Below are 17835 nucleotides of genomic sequence, written 5' to 3' on the forward strand. Positions count from 1 at the left end.
ATGAGCTCTCAATGGCTCACACAGAGGTTTTAGAATCTTCCAAACAATTGGCACAGAGGAGGAGCACCAGGGCTCCAGAGGAGGAACAGAAGCTTGGCGCTAAAAATGAGGAGCTGAATACCCAAAGAAATGGGTGGGAAAGACCTTGGCCAGGCCTGTGCATGAATTATCATGTTCCTCCCGTGCCAAGATTCCCCTGCTCCGTCACTCTTCCAGCACAGACCATGTGAGGGCAACTTCTCTGTGAGGCACACGGAGGGTGCCATGCATGGTAGTAACTAGTCATGGAGCAAAACTGCCATGGTGTGGGGCCTGGGATGGCTCAAGAAGGGAGCCACAGGCTGGACTCTGCAGGCAGGTGGGCCCCGACAGGAGGTGGCAGGAACAATGGAGAGGAAGTGGCAAAAGAGAGAAATGGTGCCAAAGAAGAATCCCCAAGACTCAGAGTTAGATTGGGAAGTGGGAAGTGAGAGTGAGGCCAGTCAGGGATTACTGAGGTCTCAGATTGTGTCATCATGAAGAGGAGGAAGGAGAGGACTTGGACAGAATCGGGGAAAGCAAGTTAGGACCATTTGGTAAAGGAGGATAAATTGAGGATTTTGGTGTGGAGCTCACCGAGTGTCAATAGCTGCTCCCTGCACGCTCCAGCCCACATTTCTCTCTACAAGTTTTCCAGGTACTTGCCCACCTCTGCTCCTAGCGTCCCCCACCACCATCCCTTCCATCACTTCTCTTTCCAGCAGTTTCTTGAGGTCAGAGAGTTCCTTATGCCACTGGGATGACAACCACCACCACCATCTGCCTTGGCTCCCCACACACATGCTGCTCAGCGTCCCTTCTCCTGAGGTTCCTTCCTCCTCTCCCTCCTGACCAAGCCTTGGCCTTGCCCAGGGGCCGTGGGAGTGTTCCGGGCCTTCTGATCTGTGAGGAGCTGTAGACAGCCTCCGGCCCTGCTCCAGCACACTGTGCCCTGTCTACACAGATTTGAGCTCTCCATCCTCAGGAAGCGCCAGGCCCCAGAGCAGGGCTCCCCTCCAAAGGCAATACTTCCCCTGCAGGTGAGGCTGCCTTGGTGGCCAAAACCGAGTGCATATTGGAGCCATTTCCCACTCAGCTGGCGGCGAGTCACCTGAATTCTCTGGGGGAAAAGACAGGCCTCTCTGGTAGGGAGAATTTTTATTTTTTAATCATACTTTAAAAAAAACGAATGAGTAGTTGGAGAAAACAGGCGACAGAGTGGGTGGCCACTTGAGATCCAAAGAGAAAGATCAAAGCCCACCAAGAATGGAATGATCAGCCTTGGTGTGGCCCAGAGAACAGTCTAGGTGGCCCATGCCACATGAAAGGCAGCCAGGGGACGGGAGACGGGGTGAAGGAGCCTCGGTCACAGGCCCGGCATGTCCCTGCTCCCCCATCCAAGACCTTGGTTCATAGTCCTCAGCTGGAACAAACACCTGCTTCCAAGAGACATCCAACCAAGCTCTGTCCGCTGGGAGGGCCGCTGCATCTCTGTGTAGGAGGTGAGCTGCCCAAACTCTGGCCTCCATAAGGCTTTCTCTTTCCAAGAAGAAGCTGGAATTCCTCCCTCTAGACTCGATTCTCCTGGCTGCTGCCTCTCTCACAATCCCAGCCCAGGGCAGCCAGCCAGGAACATGCTCTATTCTCGGACTGACTAATTAGCTCATTAGGTGACTGCAGGGCAGTGAGTCCACCATGTTCACCATGGCGCAGCCTCCTCCTGCAGGCTCCAGCGGACCATCTTTTCCAAATGAGCACATTCTCCCATGTGAACCCACAGATCCCTCAGCTTAGCCTCCCAAGTTAGGACAACCAGGACCCTGAAGATCAAAGAGGAATTGGGACTTGCCCAAAGAAATGGTAGCACTTAGTGGCCAGGCCCAGACCAGAACTCACGTCTCCAAACTTTCAGCCCAGTGCTTTCACACAGTGCTGCAGCCCAACATTCCAGTCAGAAGACTGAGTTTCTAGAGCCCTGAACCCATTTTAAAGTAGTCAGACCTATGGCATTCCAGCAAGTTCTTTCAAAGGACTTTTCACTCATGTTCAACAGAAGCTGGGGAAATGTCCAAGATGCCAGAAAACAGGACATCATTCTGTGACAACAAGGAAGGGAAGAATCCCAGGGCCCAGTCTCTCCTCCCTTCTAATTTGGAAAAGCCATAAGAAGTCCACATTCTGTCAGGCCAGCCAGCATACTCCCAATGTGATTTGCCAAATCCAGCCTTTCCTGGGTCAACACTGGCACTTGGGCATAACCCAAGAATCAGCTTCATCCAGGTTCTTCTCTAGACAAGACTAAGGAAAAGAAATGAGACAGCTCCATGCACCCCTCCCAAAGAACAGGCAGGAACAGAGACCACAGTGTTGAAGACCTCAAGGTGGAGGTCATGGTCTATCAATCTACAGGATCTTTTGTGCCACACAGATTCCATGTCCTTCCCGTGTCCCCAGCTGCTTCCCCACCCATGGGACACAGATGAGGGGACCATAGAAGCTAGAAAAGAAGATCCCTCCACGTGAGCAAAAGACTGCCAGAGTCAAAATGTTTACGATACATCTTTCAGGACTTGCATCTCCAGGATCCTTTCAAAAGTTCCCTACCACCTCTTACCTGATGAGGTCAATAGGTTGGAACTTATAGAACACTCCATAGCGCGCCCATTCTTGATATAGCAGCTAAACAAAGAAAATAAGGAAACAGGTTAGAGGTAGAGGTGGGAAACTTCACCTGATTTTCTCCATCCTAACAAGTCAGAATTTTACCCCCAAAGCCCAGCTTCTAAGAAATTCTCATGAGACATCCACGGGGAGATGTCCAGAATCAGGAGGCTACAGAAACTGGCTTCTCCTTCCCCAAACAATAGAGGTGAACTTTATCACACTCTGCGGCAGTCCTGCACCTGATGAGCAGAACCCCGTCTTCTTTATTCCCATGTCTTGCCTAGTCCAGCAAAACGAGCCCTGATGGTCGTGATTCACTCATTTAACAAGTATTTAGTGACATCTCCTTATGTGCCAGGCACTGTCCCCACACTGGATACAGCAGTAAGCCACAGTCTGCTTACACCCTGGTGTGGAGAGACAAATATAAACATATAAACAGATAAGATTTGGAAATCTTAATGAAGAAAAATTAATCAGGGTCAGGGAGTAGAATGTGAAGGAAGGGAGAGGAGTGGGGTGCTATTGTAGACAGGATGGCCAGGGAAGGCCTCTCTGAGGAGGTGACCTTGAGCTGAGACACAAAGGAAGGGGGCAGGGTGTCCCAGGCTGGACACTCTTCTTGTGCAAATGCCCCAAGGCAAGTGCATATGGCATGTCCCAGGAAGAACAGGGAACCGGTGTGGCTGGGGCAGAGTGAGCATGGGGAGAACTTGGGAGACAAAGTCAGAAAGAACCAGGATGGCCAGATCACTTGGGGATTTGCAGGCCATGCTAAAATCTTTGTATCAACACTGGATGAAATTTGGATTTTGAAGGAAGCCACTGGGAGATTTGCAGTAGAGAGGCAAAACAATCTGAGATTGCAGAAGGCTCACTCTGGTTGCTGTGTGGAGAACAGACAGAGTGATCAGAGGCACAGGGAAGTTATTGGAATGGTCCAGGGAAGAGATGATGATGGCTTGCACCATGGGGGCAGCAGCAGATATAGTAAGAACTAGTTGATTCTGCTTAGATTCTAAAGGTAAAGCCTATAAGATTTACTGTTGGATTGGATGTGGGATGAGAGGAAATAAGAACTTGGCCTGAGCCACTGAGTCATGGTGATGCCTTTTATTGAAATGAGAAAGACTGTGGGAAGGACAGGTTAGTGGGGGTGGAATCAAGAGCTTACTTGGAGATGCATTTTTTGAGATGCTCTTTGGGTATCCAGGGGCATGGCGAGCAGCTAGATATAACAATCTGAAGTTCAAAGAAGAGTCCAGTACATTTGGGAGTTATTGAAGAGGAGGACATTTTGTAAAGTCATTAAATGATGGATGTTATCACCAAAGAAGAGATAGTAAGTACAGAAGAAGCCTGAGGTCTGGGCCTTGGGCATGCCACCATTTAGAGGTCAAGAGGGTGATGAAGAACCGGTAAAGGAGACAGAAGGAACGGCCAGTGGTGTGGAGGAGAACCGGAAGTGTGTGGCATCCAGGAAGCCAAGGGGAGAAAAGGTTTCAAAGAAAAGAAGAGGATAGCCAAGCGCGGTGACTCACGCCTGTAATCCCAGCACTTTGGGAGGCTGAGGTGGGCAGATCATGAGGTCAGGAGATCGAGACCATCCTGGCTAACACAGTGAAACCCCATCTCTACTAAAAATACAAAAAACTAGCCAGGCGTGGTGGTGCACACCTGTAGTCCCAGCTACTCGGAGGCTGAGACAAGAGAATGGCGTGAACCCGGGAGGCGGAGCTTGCAGTGAGCCGAGATCGTACCACTGCACTCCAGCCTGGGCAACAAGGCGAGACTCCATCTCAAAAAAAAAAAAAAAAAAAAAGAAGAGGACGAGCAGTGTCAAATGTTGCCAATGGGTCAGGTCAGATGAGCAGTGGCCACTGGATTCAGTGGCTTTGAGGTCACCGATCACCTTGACAAGAATGGTCCAGGAGAGGGGTAGGGGCAAAACTGAACACATTAGGCCAGGCTATCTGGGAATATTTCTGCAGCAACTTTATCAGAATCAGCGTGTGTCTCACTAAACCTGTGTATCAATTCCGGTAAATAAAATCATTCAGTAAGGCATCATCAGGAGACCTCATCTACATACCCATCCTGAATCAATATTGGCACTTTATCAAATTATATGTCTGGAAGTGACAGATTTCTAATACAGCTGCTATTTTGTTGCATTATTTATGCTCCTACTACATCACACACAACTCTCGAGGAAATCTGTCAAGGAGAACCTACTCTAACCGGGTACTTCGGAAGCCCGTCTGAACATCAGCCCTACAGGGAGCCATCCTGTTGACCTAAGAATCTTTAAAGATATGACATTAAAATGGAAATGAGAACCAGCGATCTTACTTAAGGGTGGTAGACTTTTATTATCACAATGTCTTCCAGCCACTGCAAAACGGGACCAGAAACTACACGGGTCCTGAAGAGGCAAACTGCACCAGCACTTCCACCACTTGCAATGGAGGAAACCCAGATACAACAAGGGGTTACTCCGCGCATGAAGGCAGAGGAACATCTGAATTCACGAGCACTGCTGCTGCTCACTCCAGGGCGGTGGCTCACCTAATCTTATTGTTATTAGTACATCTCCTCCTCCCACGTCTTGGGTGCTTCTAATGCCTGAGTTTTGACTCTCCTGAGTGCAAACCCTGGGCTCTCCAGCACCTGGTTGTCACAGTGACATCATGTGTGGCCCAAAGGGGAGATAAGCTTGCATCAGGAGATGCAGGCAGGGCACCCTCTCGAGAGCTATGGGACGTCACTGTCTGCCTTACAGACCCTGACCTCCGGAGCAAATTCCTCCCCAAGTCGTATGTCCAGCCAAACCTGAGCTTGAGAACACCTATCCGCCACCGGCCTGGAGGAAACAACGGAAAATGTTCCAAGAATCCAGTATGGCCTCAACTGAGAGCTGACCTCAGAAGCCTTTTCCCTGGCTGAATCCCAGACCTGCTGAAAGAGAATTCCAGAAAGTCCCTCTCTCACCATGGTCTCTTTTAAGCACAAAGATGTATCCATGGCTTGTGGATATACACGAGGAGGAGCCAAGAGAACTATCTGGGCTTGATACAGAAAAGCTAGACGCATACGGAGGAGGCAGTGATCAGGCAGCCCCTGAAACAGAGAGCTGGAGCGACACAGCACCAAAGCTGGGAGGCGGTGCAGCAATTATGCCCGGATGCCCGGCCAGCTCACACGCCTTCTGTCACCTGCAGGGGAGGCAGGGAGGGAGGTAGAGAGTGCTGTAGACCCTTCCCAATCTTTAAGAAGGTTTAGTCACGGATCGTGCTGAACTCCAGCTTGCAAGGCCCCAGAAGGGACCAGCAGGCAGGGTGAAGAGAGGCACACTCTGGAGTCCTGCCCCGTAAGGACCAGTGTGGTGTGAGTAAAGCACAGACACGTCACAGGCCCTTTAAACTTGCAGAGTCTAGAGCCTTCTAATGCAACTCTTAGTGAATCCCCTTTCTCCCTTAGAGGTTCACCATGTCCTCTCTTTCCCAACTGGCAAAGCCAGCAAATACACCAGGGAGGGATTACTGCTCCTTCTTAATGGACAGTGCCTGATTCCAGAGCCCTGGACGTAACCCCAGATGTGTCTGTCTGCCCTAAGCATTTACAGCAGGAACGATGGATGAGAGCATAGAAGCAGGAAGTTTGGCTCCCCAGGGATCACATTTGACAGAGGTCATCAATTTAAGGATTTCATGAGACTATAAAGGAACTCAAGTGTTAAAAACTCTTTGCAACAACTCTTTGTAATGCCAGAGAACATCAAGGTGTTTGGGACTCATGGCCCTCTCTGAGGCCACAAGCTCCTCAGACAGCAGCTAGACCTGAGACAGGCAGAAAGATGCTGTAGCCATCTCGGAGGCATTTAAGGGACAGCGGCAGCCTGAATGGAAGAGACTTGGATTCTACTCCCAGATGCTACGCTAACCTGTTTGAACATTTTAGTAAGTAACTCCACCTCTCCAGGTCTCAGCTTCAGTAACATGAAAGTCGTGCAGCACGGCAAAATGAATCCCCAGTTGAAACCAAGAAGAAAAGTGCCTTTCTTGTCAGGAAGGTAAATTTTAAAATGCAGGACTGACTCTCTCCCCACAGTTTTCAGTGGGTCACTTACTAACTATCCACTAGGGAAGACAGCCACCTGCAAAGGCTAGAAAATCCAGGACTAAGGGTTTCTAGAATGCTAAAGGAAGTCACATCCAAAGTTCTGCTTTGAGTTCTCCCCTGTAAGTGGAAGAAGAAGCCGCAGAGAGTCAGTGAAAGCTGGGGAGCCCTGAGCAGATGGTGACAGCCACTTCTCGGGGAATTTCCAGGACACTAAGCAGCATTGGCAAATGGGGAACTAGGCAGCTGCTGGAAGCCAGGAGGGACCCATCTACCCCCAGGCTGCTCCCTCTTCCGGTTGTCCTGGCTTCTAGGAAGGCAGGAAACCCTTGTTCTCAAGAGGAAGGAAGCTTCTTTTTTTTTTTTTTTTTTTTTTGAGACAGAGTCTTGCTCTGTCGCCCAGAGCTCGAGTACAATGGCGCGATCTCCGCTCACTGCAAGCTCCGCCTCCTGGGTTAATGCTATTCTCCTGCCTCAGCCTCCGAAGTAGGTGTGACTACAGGCGTCTGCCACCACGCCCAGCTAATTTTTTGTATTTTTAGTAGAGACGGGATTTCACCTTGTTAGCCAGGATGGTCTTGATCTCCTGACCTCGTGATCTGCCCACCTCAGCCTCCCAAGGTGCTGGGATTACAGGTGTGAGCCACCGCGCCCGGCCAGAAGCTTCTTCCTAATGACCCTCCAGGAGGGGAAAGAAAGAGACTTCCAGCCCTACCTGAGTCTGAGTCATGGAAACTGCACAATAGCACCAGGTGAGCTTCCGGAGAGGGAGACCGACATCCTCTAGAGCCTCTGGGCTTGCCTAGAATCTGCCTGCAACGAACCTGGCCTTGGGGAGATCATGGGAACAGCCACAAATTGTAAGGAAGAGTGAAGGAGAACATCCAGGTGCTGGTAGGATGGGCAGGTGGGGACACCATGGTAAATAATCCCTAGAGGTCCCAGAGAGGCTACCCTACACTGCAGCTCCCAAGCCTTCTCCATGTCCTTCATTATATCAGCCAAACAGAAACATTTTGTGATGGGAAATTTTTTTGTTAAAAGGCATCGCTGTGGTTAACAGTAATTTCATATCTTTCCAAAGACAAATACATATTTTTATATCTACAACATAGATATTGTAAATAGTCTGCAATTTACTTCTTCCATTACTGCAGGTGACAGAAGGCTGACTGACTTCTCCTATGAGCTGCTGTGTGTTCCTGGTCTCCGTAATGTTCCTAGACAGGCTGGGGTCACCACCACCCAGCAGGAGTTTTCTTAGGCAGGCAATGGATGGTGATCACCATTTAAAGGGAAGGAAGGAAAAATTAGAGAGTGGGAGGACAGAAAATGGTTGGGCGAGAGAGGTGAGATGTGGCGAGACATGCTTTCTCCTTTTCCTTTAAATCTGATGCGGGACTTTTCAGGAAATTAAACACCGAGACTATTAGCATCGGATAGAAAACAGATGAGTTAAGACATCGCAATACTACAGCAGATTCCCTGGGCAGGCAGAGAGAGGACATGTGTAAGCAATCACTGCAGTATTTCTGGAAAAGACCTTTTATGTTTTTAATACTTAACACTTCATAACAGGGACTAATAGGCAGGATAAAAAGAAGCCTGCTCGAAAGGCAACTTGGGGCATGAATGATTTTCCAGACAACAGAGTGGGGGAGGGAAGCTGCTTGAGCTTCAGGCTCCTCATCCCTCCCACCATCGCCCACCCTCCTCTGCTCACTAGAGTTGTTGAAGGTGGGGAGAAGCCAGCAGGAGGATGGCATGAGGGGATCATTGCTGCATCCCCACGGAAGAGGTTGGGGCCACGTTCCTTCCCCTAACGGTAACCTCCAATTTCTAGCTACTTGAACTACAAAGCACAACTGAGCCTCCCTCACATCTATAATTGCTCATCTATAATTTGGGAGTGGCTATACGCCACCTGCCTGCCTAAGAGAAAACAAGAATCACCTCAAGTTGACCCTCCAAAAGCCACAACGGCACGGATCATCACATGTTTTAAGCAAGAACCCTGGATTTGAGGGCTAGAGGTGTTCCGAGCCCCATCTCTGTTTCCTGTGGCTGTGTCATCCAGGCCAAGGTGCTCAAGCCTTCTGTGTCTCCGTTTCTGCACCTATCAGTTAAGGAATTTGGACAGCCAATGTTTCTCAACTGGTGCTGTCTTGCCATGGGAAGATGGGGTGAGAGCTGTGTGGTGGGCGTTAGATATATTTCAGGACAATTGGCATTGTGGCTCTCCAGGCACTAAGTGCAGTAGCAACCACACTCACATTTCCAAATACCTGGGTGGGGGAAACTGCTGCAAAGTAGATAAGCAGGTAAAGAGAACATCTAAGGCACCTCTAGCCACTTCCACACCCACCCGTAGTCTCTCATGCCCAAAGTCCAGGATGCTGCGTGAGGCAGGCTTACCTTCCTGTCATTCATATCGTCCTCTGGACTATTGTATTCACCCTGTGGGAGAAAAAGGGATGCTGGATAAAGCCAATGAAATTACAAGAAACAGGTGCCAAAAGAGAAAGGATTTTCTTTTTTTTTATTTTCTAATATCACTGCTTTTTTTCACTCCCATTTAAGGAAGGTCAAAAGCATGGCATGGTAAGGGGCTGATACTCCATTTTCTTAGCCATCAACACTTGCCACATTTCCTGGGATAACTTCTCACACAAAGATGCGCCCCCCTCATACACTTCAGAGATCAGCCTATGCTCCCTCGTAGCAATGCAATGGCAGAGCTCCAGACCTTAAATGGTTTAGCCCATCATGTGAAAATCACCCGTGCCATGACATGCTCACTCTGTCCATAACTGCAGAACTTAGCAGTGCATACGCCACTGCAAATATGTCAGGAATGAGAAGATTCCCATCAAGAAAATTCCTGCTGGGCAGTCAGGGAGCCCCACCTCAGCAGTCTCACATGGCACTACTGCATGGCAGGTGCCCAAGACCTGACCAGTCTGATGAATAGTGAAGCCATGGAGCATTTAGCTGAAGGACCAGTTACATTCTCATGAGTTGTCTTGAAGAATACCATTGCATTGTGTCATGGGAAGTTCATAACATTATTGTTCATAACATTATCTCCAGTCAAGGAGAGCTTGCATTACAGTCATTCTGTTTTCTTTACTTAACCAAAGCATCGTACAAGGAATTCTGAGAGATTTTCTTCAAAAAAAAATTTGTTTTAAATAATGATCTTTCGTTAATATGTACCTGCATGTTAAGGAGGAATTTCACATCTGCACAAAACTCTCATATACAAAATACCACTTTCAGGCAGCCACGGGTCCGACAGCCCAGGTTAGGGATCACCCAGGCCTTTCAGTCTCCTTCCACCACCATCCACCACCCTCACCCATATCTCCTCCCTTTAATCACCTCATGCCACATCTGTATAGTCACACTTTTGCTAAAAACAAAGCCAGGGAGTACAGGGAAAGCTCAGACAAAGCCCAGTGTATTTTGTCTTCTGGGGAAATCATTGGCGAGACAGTTTGAGATGACTGGCAAAAATCAAACTGGGGATTATTGTCAGCAATGAGCAATCCAGGGTCAGCCAAGGTATTTTAATGTCATGATTCACTCCTGCCTCACCCTGCAGGTATTCACCCGTTTCATTGCCACTGAAAAGTTGTGGTTTTCAACGTTCTGAAGACTACAGAGAGCACGCTGTTGAAAATGGTACTTACGTCATGAAGAGGGTAGGCAGCCTCATAAATATTGTTTGCAATCAGAGAGTTAATACCTACGGAAGAAAGGGAGATGAAAATAGTAACTCTGGGGCAGGCATTTCTCAACTTAACCCTTGTTTTTTGATAACTATTAAACTCTCACATGCCCCCCAGCTGAGAATCAGTGCATCCTCCTCTATATCAGCCAGGCTAGAACTTTCTGTCAAGCTCTGGTTCTTAGTACAAGAACAATATTTTTTCATTCCCTAAATACAAAATGATGTTTTCACATCAAATATGCTGTCTCAAAGTTTACATTCCTCCTATCTTCAAAGATTCCAGTCATTCCAGTCCAATAACCTTCCACCACCGTCAGGTGCGAATCTCTGTGCTCCATGACCACATAGGAATGAATGGCTGTATGGATCATTTTAATCATGATCCATAAAAGTATGTGTGAGAGCATTCGACTGCACTTTGAGCTCCTTCCTGCTGTTTCACAAGGCAGTGTTGGCTGTGACTGATCTGCCGTCTGGACCATAATATCCCTGAGGTGGGCAGGAAGCAATAGGGCAGTGGTTCTCAAAATGTGGTCTGGGGAACCCTGGGAGTCCTTATGAGGCTTTCAGGGGCCCCTGGAGGCAAAACTATTTTTCTAATAGCACTAAGACATTATTTTCTTTCTCACTCTTCTCTCACAAGTGCATAGTGGGGTGTTGTGGCATGTGCTGCCATCATCCCCTGTGGCTAATGGCATGTGTTTGTGTATTCTGGTACTTTCACAATTTCTCAGCCTTAACTTCTCATGCAGTAAACATTGGTCGACAAAGCCATGCAAACACCCTTTGGGTGTTCCCAATAATTTTTAAAAGTGTGAAGTCACCCTGAGACCAAAAAGTTTGAAAACTATGCAAGAGATTTATGTTTTAATTCCAACAGTGTCTCACACCACTTGCACGTAGCAGACCCTACTAAACAAATGTGAAATGAACAAATGGCTCTGTCCCTCCAACTCCATTATACTCACAACAGAGAACCTTCTGCGCAGCATAAAGTCATCGTTATTTACTTGTTTCATTCTTGGTTTTTTTCAGAGACTATAACGTGGTCTGTGTGTTCTGTCTGAGTCGGGATGGTCTGTCCTGGGTCGCTGGCTTCCAGACGGGAGGGATTATGTCTCACCAACTCGTAGTACCAAGGATCCCGCCATACGAGGATCCACATTTAATCATGGAGGGGGAGGAGAGGGGGAGTTTCTGGTACACAATGATTTCCCTTGTCTCGCACTTACTTTCTGCCCTGAACTGTTCTTTCCAAAGAGACTGTAGACTGTAGTGAGATGAGGAGATAATTGGTTTTGGAGGGAAAGATGTATGATGTCCAAATGCTAAGAAATCTGCATTTGCATGGCTCTGAATAAACGCCGAGGTTGGATAACAAATCTAGACAACATTTACTCATTAAAATTCATGGCTTTCCACCTCCCGCTCCTATCCAATGCCCCACCCACACGCTTAGAGACCGCAGAGGATCTCAGACAATCCTCTCCCCTCCATCAGCCTCCTCTTCCTCAAACCTCGCCCCCATTTGCCACAGTTCCAGGACATTGGATGGCACAAAGACTATTCTCCGGGCCCCACGTGGGAGCGGAGGCCCACGGGAGGCTGCCAGGGACGCCCGGTAGAAATGGCCGCTCTTCCAATGAGTTGAGAGCTGAGTGTTTTGGTACTGCTGCGTCACCAAAGGGCCAGTCCTTTCCTGATTTTAAGTTTCCTCCTTGGCATGCACATAAAACATGAGAAATAACTTTGCGGGGTGAGAGGAGCAGAGGGTGGGGAGAGGGAGTGCAGATGGGGGAAGGGTGCCCTGGAGGTTTGCTGAACTGCAGATTTGTCTGACTCACAAGACTACAATTTCACTCCGAGCATCATTAATCAGTTCAAGAGCCATAACCACAGCAACATGAAGCCACCCTACCATAATCAAAGGGAGGAGTCCCAAGCCGGGAGGGGAGTTTGTGGGAGTTTGTAGTTAAAAAATACAAAGTGCTGTAGGCCTGGATAGAGGCTGAAGCATCACAGGCGGGTAAGGCCCCAGCTAGACCACACCCCAGAACCTACCCAACCCAATCCCTACAGTCACACCCCATGGTTGCCGTGGCAGCTGTATATACCCTGAAGACAGTCCCAAAACTCCAAGGAGAAGTCCAGCAGGTGTTTCACCTACTTAGCTCTTCTGCTAATTCTCAGCTTGACTTTGCACGGTAGCCGAGTGTCTGGAAGCATTAAGCCATTAGACCGATAACCTGAACTCCTGGTCCCAGCTGCCAGATCCTCAGAAATGTCTCAAATTATTAGGACACTAAAGCTATGCACCCTAATCCCCATCTCAAATAAAGCTTCCGGTGCACGGTGCAGCTGGAAGTGGGCAGCTTGCTTCACTTCCAGGACAAGGTTTGCTCATTGTTTTGTGTTCCCCAGAGGCCTGACCTGGGTCAGAGAGCACTCCTCTCACCTGTGTGTCTCACAGCACTTAGCTCACGGCTGGAAACACAGAAGAGATGGCAGCCCTAACAGTCACCGGCCCTGTGGCTGCAGTTATCTCAGTACTCCTCTTGTTCATCGCCTTCCTCACTGCTTCATTGAGCATTCTGTGCTCATGAAGAAACTTTTAAACTCCAGCTGATTGTTCTGTCTCCTAAGACAGAAAGTCAAGGTAAAAGGTCCTTTGCTTTGGAGCAGACTCAAGTTATAAAACCAGAGTTGTCCTAACTCAGATAACCACAGCCCCCAAAATGCTGCAACTGGATGTTTCTCTGCTCCCTCTAGCTGTGTACTCCCCACTTTTCAGGAGGTATCCTATGGGTGATCCCAATCAGTGGCCGCTAGGGGAAAGGAGAAGAAAGTACATTTGAGGAGGAGGAATGGGGCGGGAGAGGCATGCTGAAATTTAAGCATTCATCCACAACTTTACCCAACAACAGGGATTCCTTTGGCCTCCCGGTTCACCCACAGACTTCAGAAACCAAGATTCTACCCCCAAACAAGCATGGAAATCAGTTTAAAACAAGAAGAAAATAATCAAACGTTTTTTAAAAAGAGTCCCTGCTTTGAAAATTGAAATTCTGATTTTTTTCTTTCTTTTCAGCAAAAATGGGCTAATTGGTTCCATCATGCGCCATCCATCTGGCCATAATGGCAAAGTTTTCTTCTTCAGGATTGCATCTATATTCTTTCCTCTCAGCTCTAGACCCAGGGAGAGACAGAGAGACCCAACCTTTTGTCCTATTACTTTCAGGATGGGGGACAGTGAGAAGGAGAAAGCGCTGAGGACATTTTCCCTTCCCTGTCTTCCTTAAGAGGAACAATGTCTCAGCTCAAAGTATAGCCCCTGAGGAGCCCCTCACTGATCCTCAAAGTCGACGTGCCCATGTCCCCTTCAAATCACCAGGTACTTCATGCCTAGTGTTTAGAACTAAAAACTTCCAAAGGAAAAGGCTCATGTTTCCTCCCTGCCCAGCATGGACCACATGTTTGTGCAGCCTGACACAACCAGGCCTAGCACCACAGTCCCACATCCACAGGGGCAGGGCCAAGAAACATGACTGGGGTGGGCTTAGGACTCGGCACCGGTACCTGAAAACACACATTCGTCATACAAAGCTGAGACCTAGCACTGAGCTTCACAGACATATCTGATTTCCTGGACACAAAGGAACAACCAAAGCGCAGAAGTTTATGGTCTACCTCCCAAAGAGAGTCTCATTAAATCTACAAGTGCTGCTTGGTGACAGGGACTGCAGTGCTATTCCCTCCAGGCCAAACTCAAAGGAAACTTTTATCCACCGGGACAGGTACTTAGAGGAATGGGTGCCATACTCCTGAAAACCCATTTGGTTTTGATTCTCCCAAGAACAGGGCCCAGTCCGCCTGGCATTGTGCTTTCATCCCTGCACTCCAGCCGGACGTAAATCTAAACCAGAGCTCCCAGACGGTGCATTTAACAGAGACTATATTTACCCACCACCAAATTGTCTTGACGTGTGCTTAATTACTTAAATGCCTTTAATCCCATGCCTTTTCTTCTAAGAAAATGTAAACCAGTTCAGCTGGATGAATGATAAACCAGATGTTTACAACACACAACACGGTCTGGCTTTGGTCAAAATAATTAAGACATTGTCTCCTGAGTGGGGAGGGGAGGTGTCCAAAGCATACATTTGTTTAAAGGCTCTGACACCAAAATGTCCATGAAAATATAGTTCCATCAACCTGTAATTTTCTGTCCATGAAAAAGCAACAGTAACTTTCATATGAAGGAGCAAGAAAGGTGTTTACCCTCCTCTGATAAGGTCAGTGAGGCTTGAGTTTCTTTCCATGGCAAACTGCACTAGAAAGTTATTCAATAGTAAAGTCAACTCCCAGGGCTCTCATAACTGACCTTGGGAAAGATGACATTGATTAAGGAGGCATCCTGATCACTCACACACTTCCACCACCATGCAGTACCCAAACTCACAAATATTTTCAGTCTCTGAATGTGGTGGACATTAATCCATAATCTCGCACTTTCAGGAGTAAATAAGAGGGAAAGGTCGAGTTGTTCCTCTTGAAGTTATGAAAGAATTCTAAAAAGTTTGATCATTAGTCCACCCACACTTTTTTAAGGTCAGCTCCTCCTGCTTTGTCCTTTTATACTAATTTTAAACATCACCCCCCATAAGAGAGAAAGAGAAGGGAAGGAAAGGGTAAGGGAGGGGAAGGGGAGGGGAAGCCAGGGAAGGGCAGGGAAAATGGTGCAGGGTAGGGCAGGGGAGTGGAGGGGAGGCAGGGCAGAGCAGGAGAGGGAAGGGAAGGGGAGGGAAGAAAAGGGAAGGAAAGGGAAGGGAAGGGGGAAGTGGAAGGGGAAGAGAGGGGAAAGGAGGGAAGGAGAAGGGAGGGAAGGACAGGGCAGGGGAAAGGAAGGGAGGAAGGAAAAAAGGAAGGGAGAAAGGAAGGAAGGAACGAGGAAGGGAGAGAAAGAAGAAAGGAAGGAAGGAAAGAGAAAGGAAAGAAGGAAAGAGAAAGAAAAGAAGAAGGAAGGAAGAAGAAAGGAAGAAAGGAAAGAAGGAAGGAAGGAAGGAAAAGAGGGAGGGAGGGAAGGAGGAAGGGAGGGAAGACAGTCAAGAGAAAGAAGGAAGGAAGGAAGGAAAGAAGGAAGGAAGGAAGGAAAGAAGGAAGGAAGGAAGGAAAGAAGGAAGGAAGGAAGGAAAGAAAGAAAGAAAGAAAAAGAAAAAGAAAGAAAGAGAAAGAAGAAAGGAAGGAAGAAGGAAGGAAGGAAAGAGAATGAAGGAAGGAAGGAGAAGGAAGGAAAGGCAAGCAAACAAGCAAGAAGAAAGGAAGAAGGAAGGAAGGAAAGAGAATGAAGGAAAGAAGGAGAAGGAAGGAAGGAAGAAGGAAGGAAGGAAGGGCAAGCAAACAAACAAGAAAGAAAGAAAAGAAAGAAAGAAAGAAAGAAAAGAAAAGAAAAGAAAAGAAAAGAAAGAAGAGGAAGGAAGAGCAAGCAGAGAGAGAGAGAAAGAAAAGAAAGAAAGAAAGAAAGAAAGAAAGAAAGAAAGAAAGAAAGAAAGAAAGAGAAAGAAGAGGAAGGAAGGAAGAGCAAGCAGAGAGAGAAAGAAAGAAAAAGAAAGAAAGAAAGAAAGAAAGAAAGAAAGAAAGAAAGAAAGAAAGAAAGAAAGAAAGAAAGAAAGAAAGAAAGAGAAGGAAGGAAGGAAGGAAGGAAGGAAGGAAGGAAGGAAGGAAGGAAGGAAGGAAGGAAGGAAGGAAGGAAAAAAAGGAAGGGAGGAAGGAAAAAAAGGAAGGGAGGAAAGGAAAAGAAGTTCCAGAGACCTGGCTGGTGGCTAGGGCATTAAAAGGGACTGAATGCCAAATGTGCATACAATACTAGAAAAATCAAAATTAGGCCCTTCACAGATAGACTTGGTTATCTTTGGGTGGTCAGAACCCCAGTGGTCAAATCCCCAGGAGGCAGGAGGCAGAGTGCTTTGCAATACGCTTCATATTCCCAAGTGTAAGCAGGTCACAAAGCCTACGACAACGGTGCACCCTATCTTTATTTTTATGTTTTTCTTTGGTTCACTCTAGAGTTCCTAAAAATCACCTGGGTAGATTATTAAAAATGCAGATCTCGGGACCTTGCCCCACAGATTCTGATTCAGCAAATGTGGCATGGGACCTGGACAGCCAGGGTTTTAGCAAGCACGCCGGGTGATTCTGATGCCAATTCACATGGCACCATCGCCCAAAATCACATGCAAAGAATTGCTACAGGAGTACAAACTTCTTCCAACCATCCTCACCAACTGCTCTGGATGCTCCTTGTTCTTATCTTCCCTTTCACTATAACTGTCTGCTCTCAACCTCTCTGAGGCCTGCAGGCATCATGCAACCCCAAGTACTGGCCACACCCCTGGTACCTGCTCTCTGTGAACCTTCAGGAAAGCCAGTCCCCTCCCTGGGCCTCGTTGGCTCATATGTACAGATCGTGTGGCTCCTTTGAATCACAGTCTGGGAAATGTTAGAGCCAGAAAGAAGCTTAGAGAGCACTGAGAGGCTCCATTTGTTTTATGAGGGGAGAAACAGGCCCAGACAGGGAACATGGCTTGACCGAAGTTTTACAACTTGTTCATCCCAGAGCTGGAACTGGCATCCACTTCTCCAGCCTTGCCAGGCGTGTGCCTATCTTCCACCTTCCCCTTCCAGATCTACTCTCTACTGTCCTCTATCTGACATGAACAGGCTGTGCTCTCTGGCTTCGTACCGCTATCAGCAGTATTGAGACCCGTGGCCTTCTGCCTGAATAGTCACCTGCTCGAGGCCACCTCCTCTACCCGATTCCACATTGCAGTGGCCTCTCTTTCTCTCCATGGGTCTAGGGATGGTAAGAGCTCTGCTATTGTTAATTCCAGGTTACAATGCTGTCCCTGGCATTCCCCAACTCCCTGTCTATCCCTTTGTAAATGGTTTATCTGTACATATGCCCACCTTGAATTACCCTAATTGGGGTGTGCTATTTGTTCCTATTGGGACCCAAACTGATTCTCTGGAATTGCCACCACTATGTCTTCTGTGTTATTTGCTTTCCTTTCAAGTATCTGTCTTCTCACAGCCATGTGGCTTGCTCCCTGTTTTCCTCAAATATTACATCAGGAAGACCTTCTCCGACTACTCTATTTAAAATACCTTCCCACTCTCACTTCATTTTCATCTCCTTTATTTGCTTTATTCTTTCTCCTGACCCTTATCCCTACACAACATCCTATCCGTTGTATTTACTTCTTGGTTTATTTTCTGTCTTCCATAACTAGAAAGTAAGCTCCTTA

At 47.7% G+C, this 17835-nt stretch overlaps 1 protein-coding gene across 4 annotated transcripts in view; it reads right to left on the reverse strand.

Annotated features, from left to right (window-relative positions):
- ANO2 (anoctamin 2) overlaps window positions 1-17835 on the reverse strand; it is a 383296-nt gene that overhangs the window by 234816 nt on the left and 130645 nt on the right. For all 4 annotated transcript variants that reach the window (XM_045364578.2, XM_074006133.1, XM_074006134.1 and 1 more), the window contains 3 exons: window positions 10494-10549; window positions 9217-9258; window positions 2633-2697 (listed from right to left, as the gene is read on the reverse strand). In XM_045364578.2, the coding sequence (XP_045220513.2) occupies window positions 2633-2697; window positions 9217-9258; window positions 10494-10549 (163 nt within the window). The remainder of the gene's footprint in view (window positions 1-2632; window positions 2698-9216; window positions 9259-10493; window positions 10550-17835) is intronic.

The sequence above is a fragment of the Macaca fascicularis genome, chromosome 11, assembly GCF_037993035.2.
Source record: "Macaca fascicularis isolate 582-1 chromosome 11, T2T-MFA8v1.1".
NCBI lineage: Eukaryota > Metazoa > Chordata > Mammalia > Primates > Cercopithecidae > Macaca > Macaca fascicularis.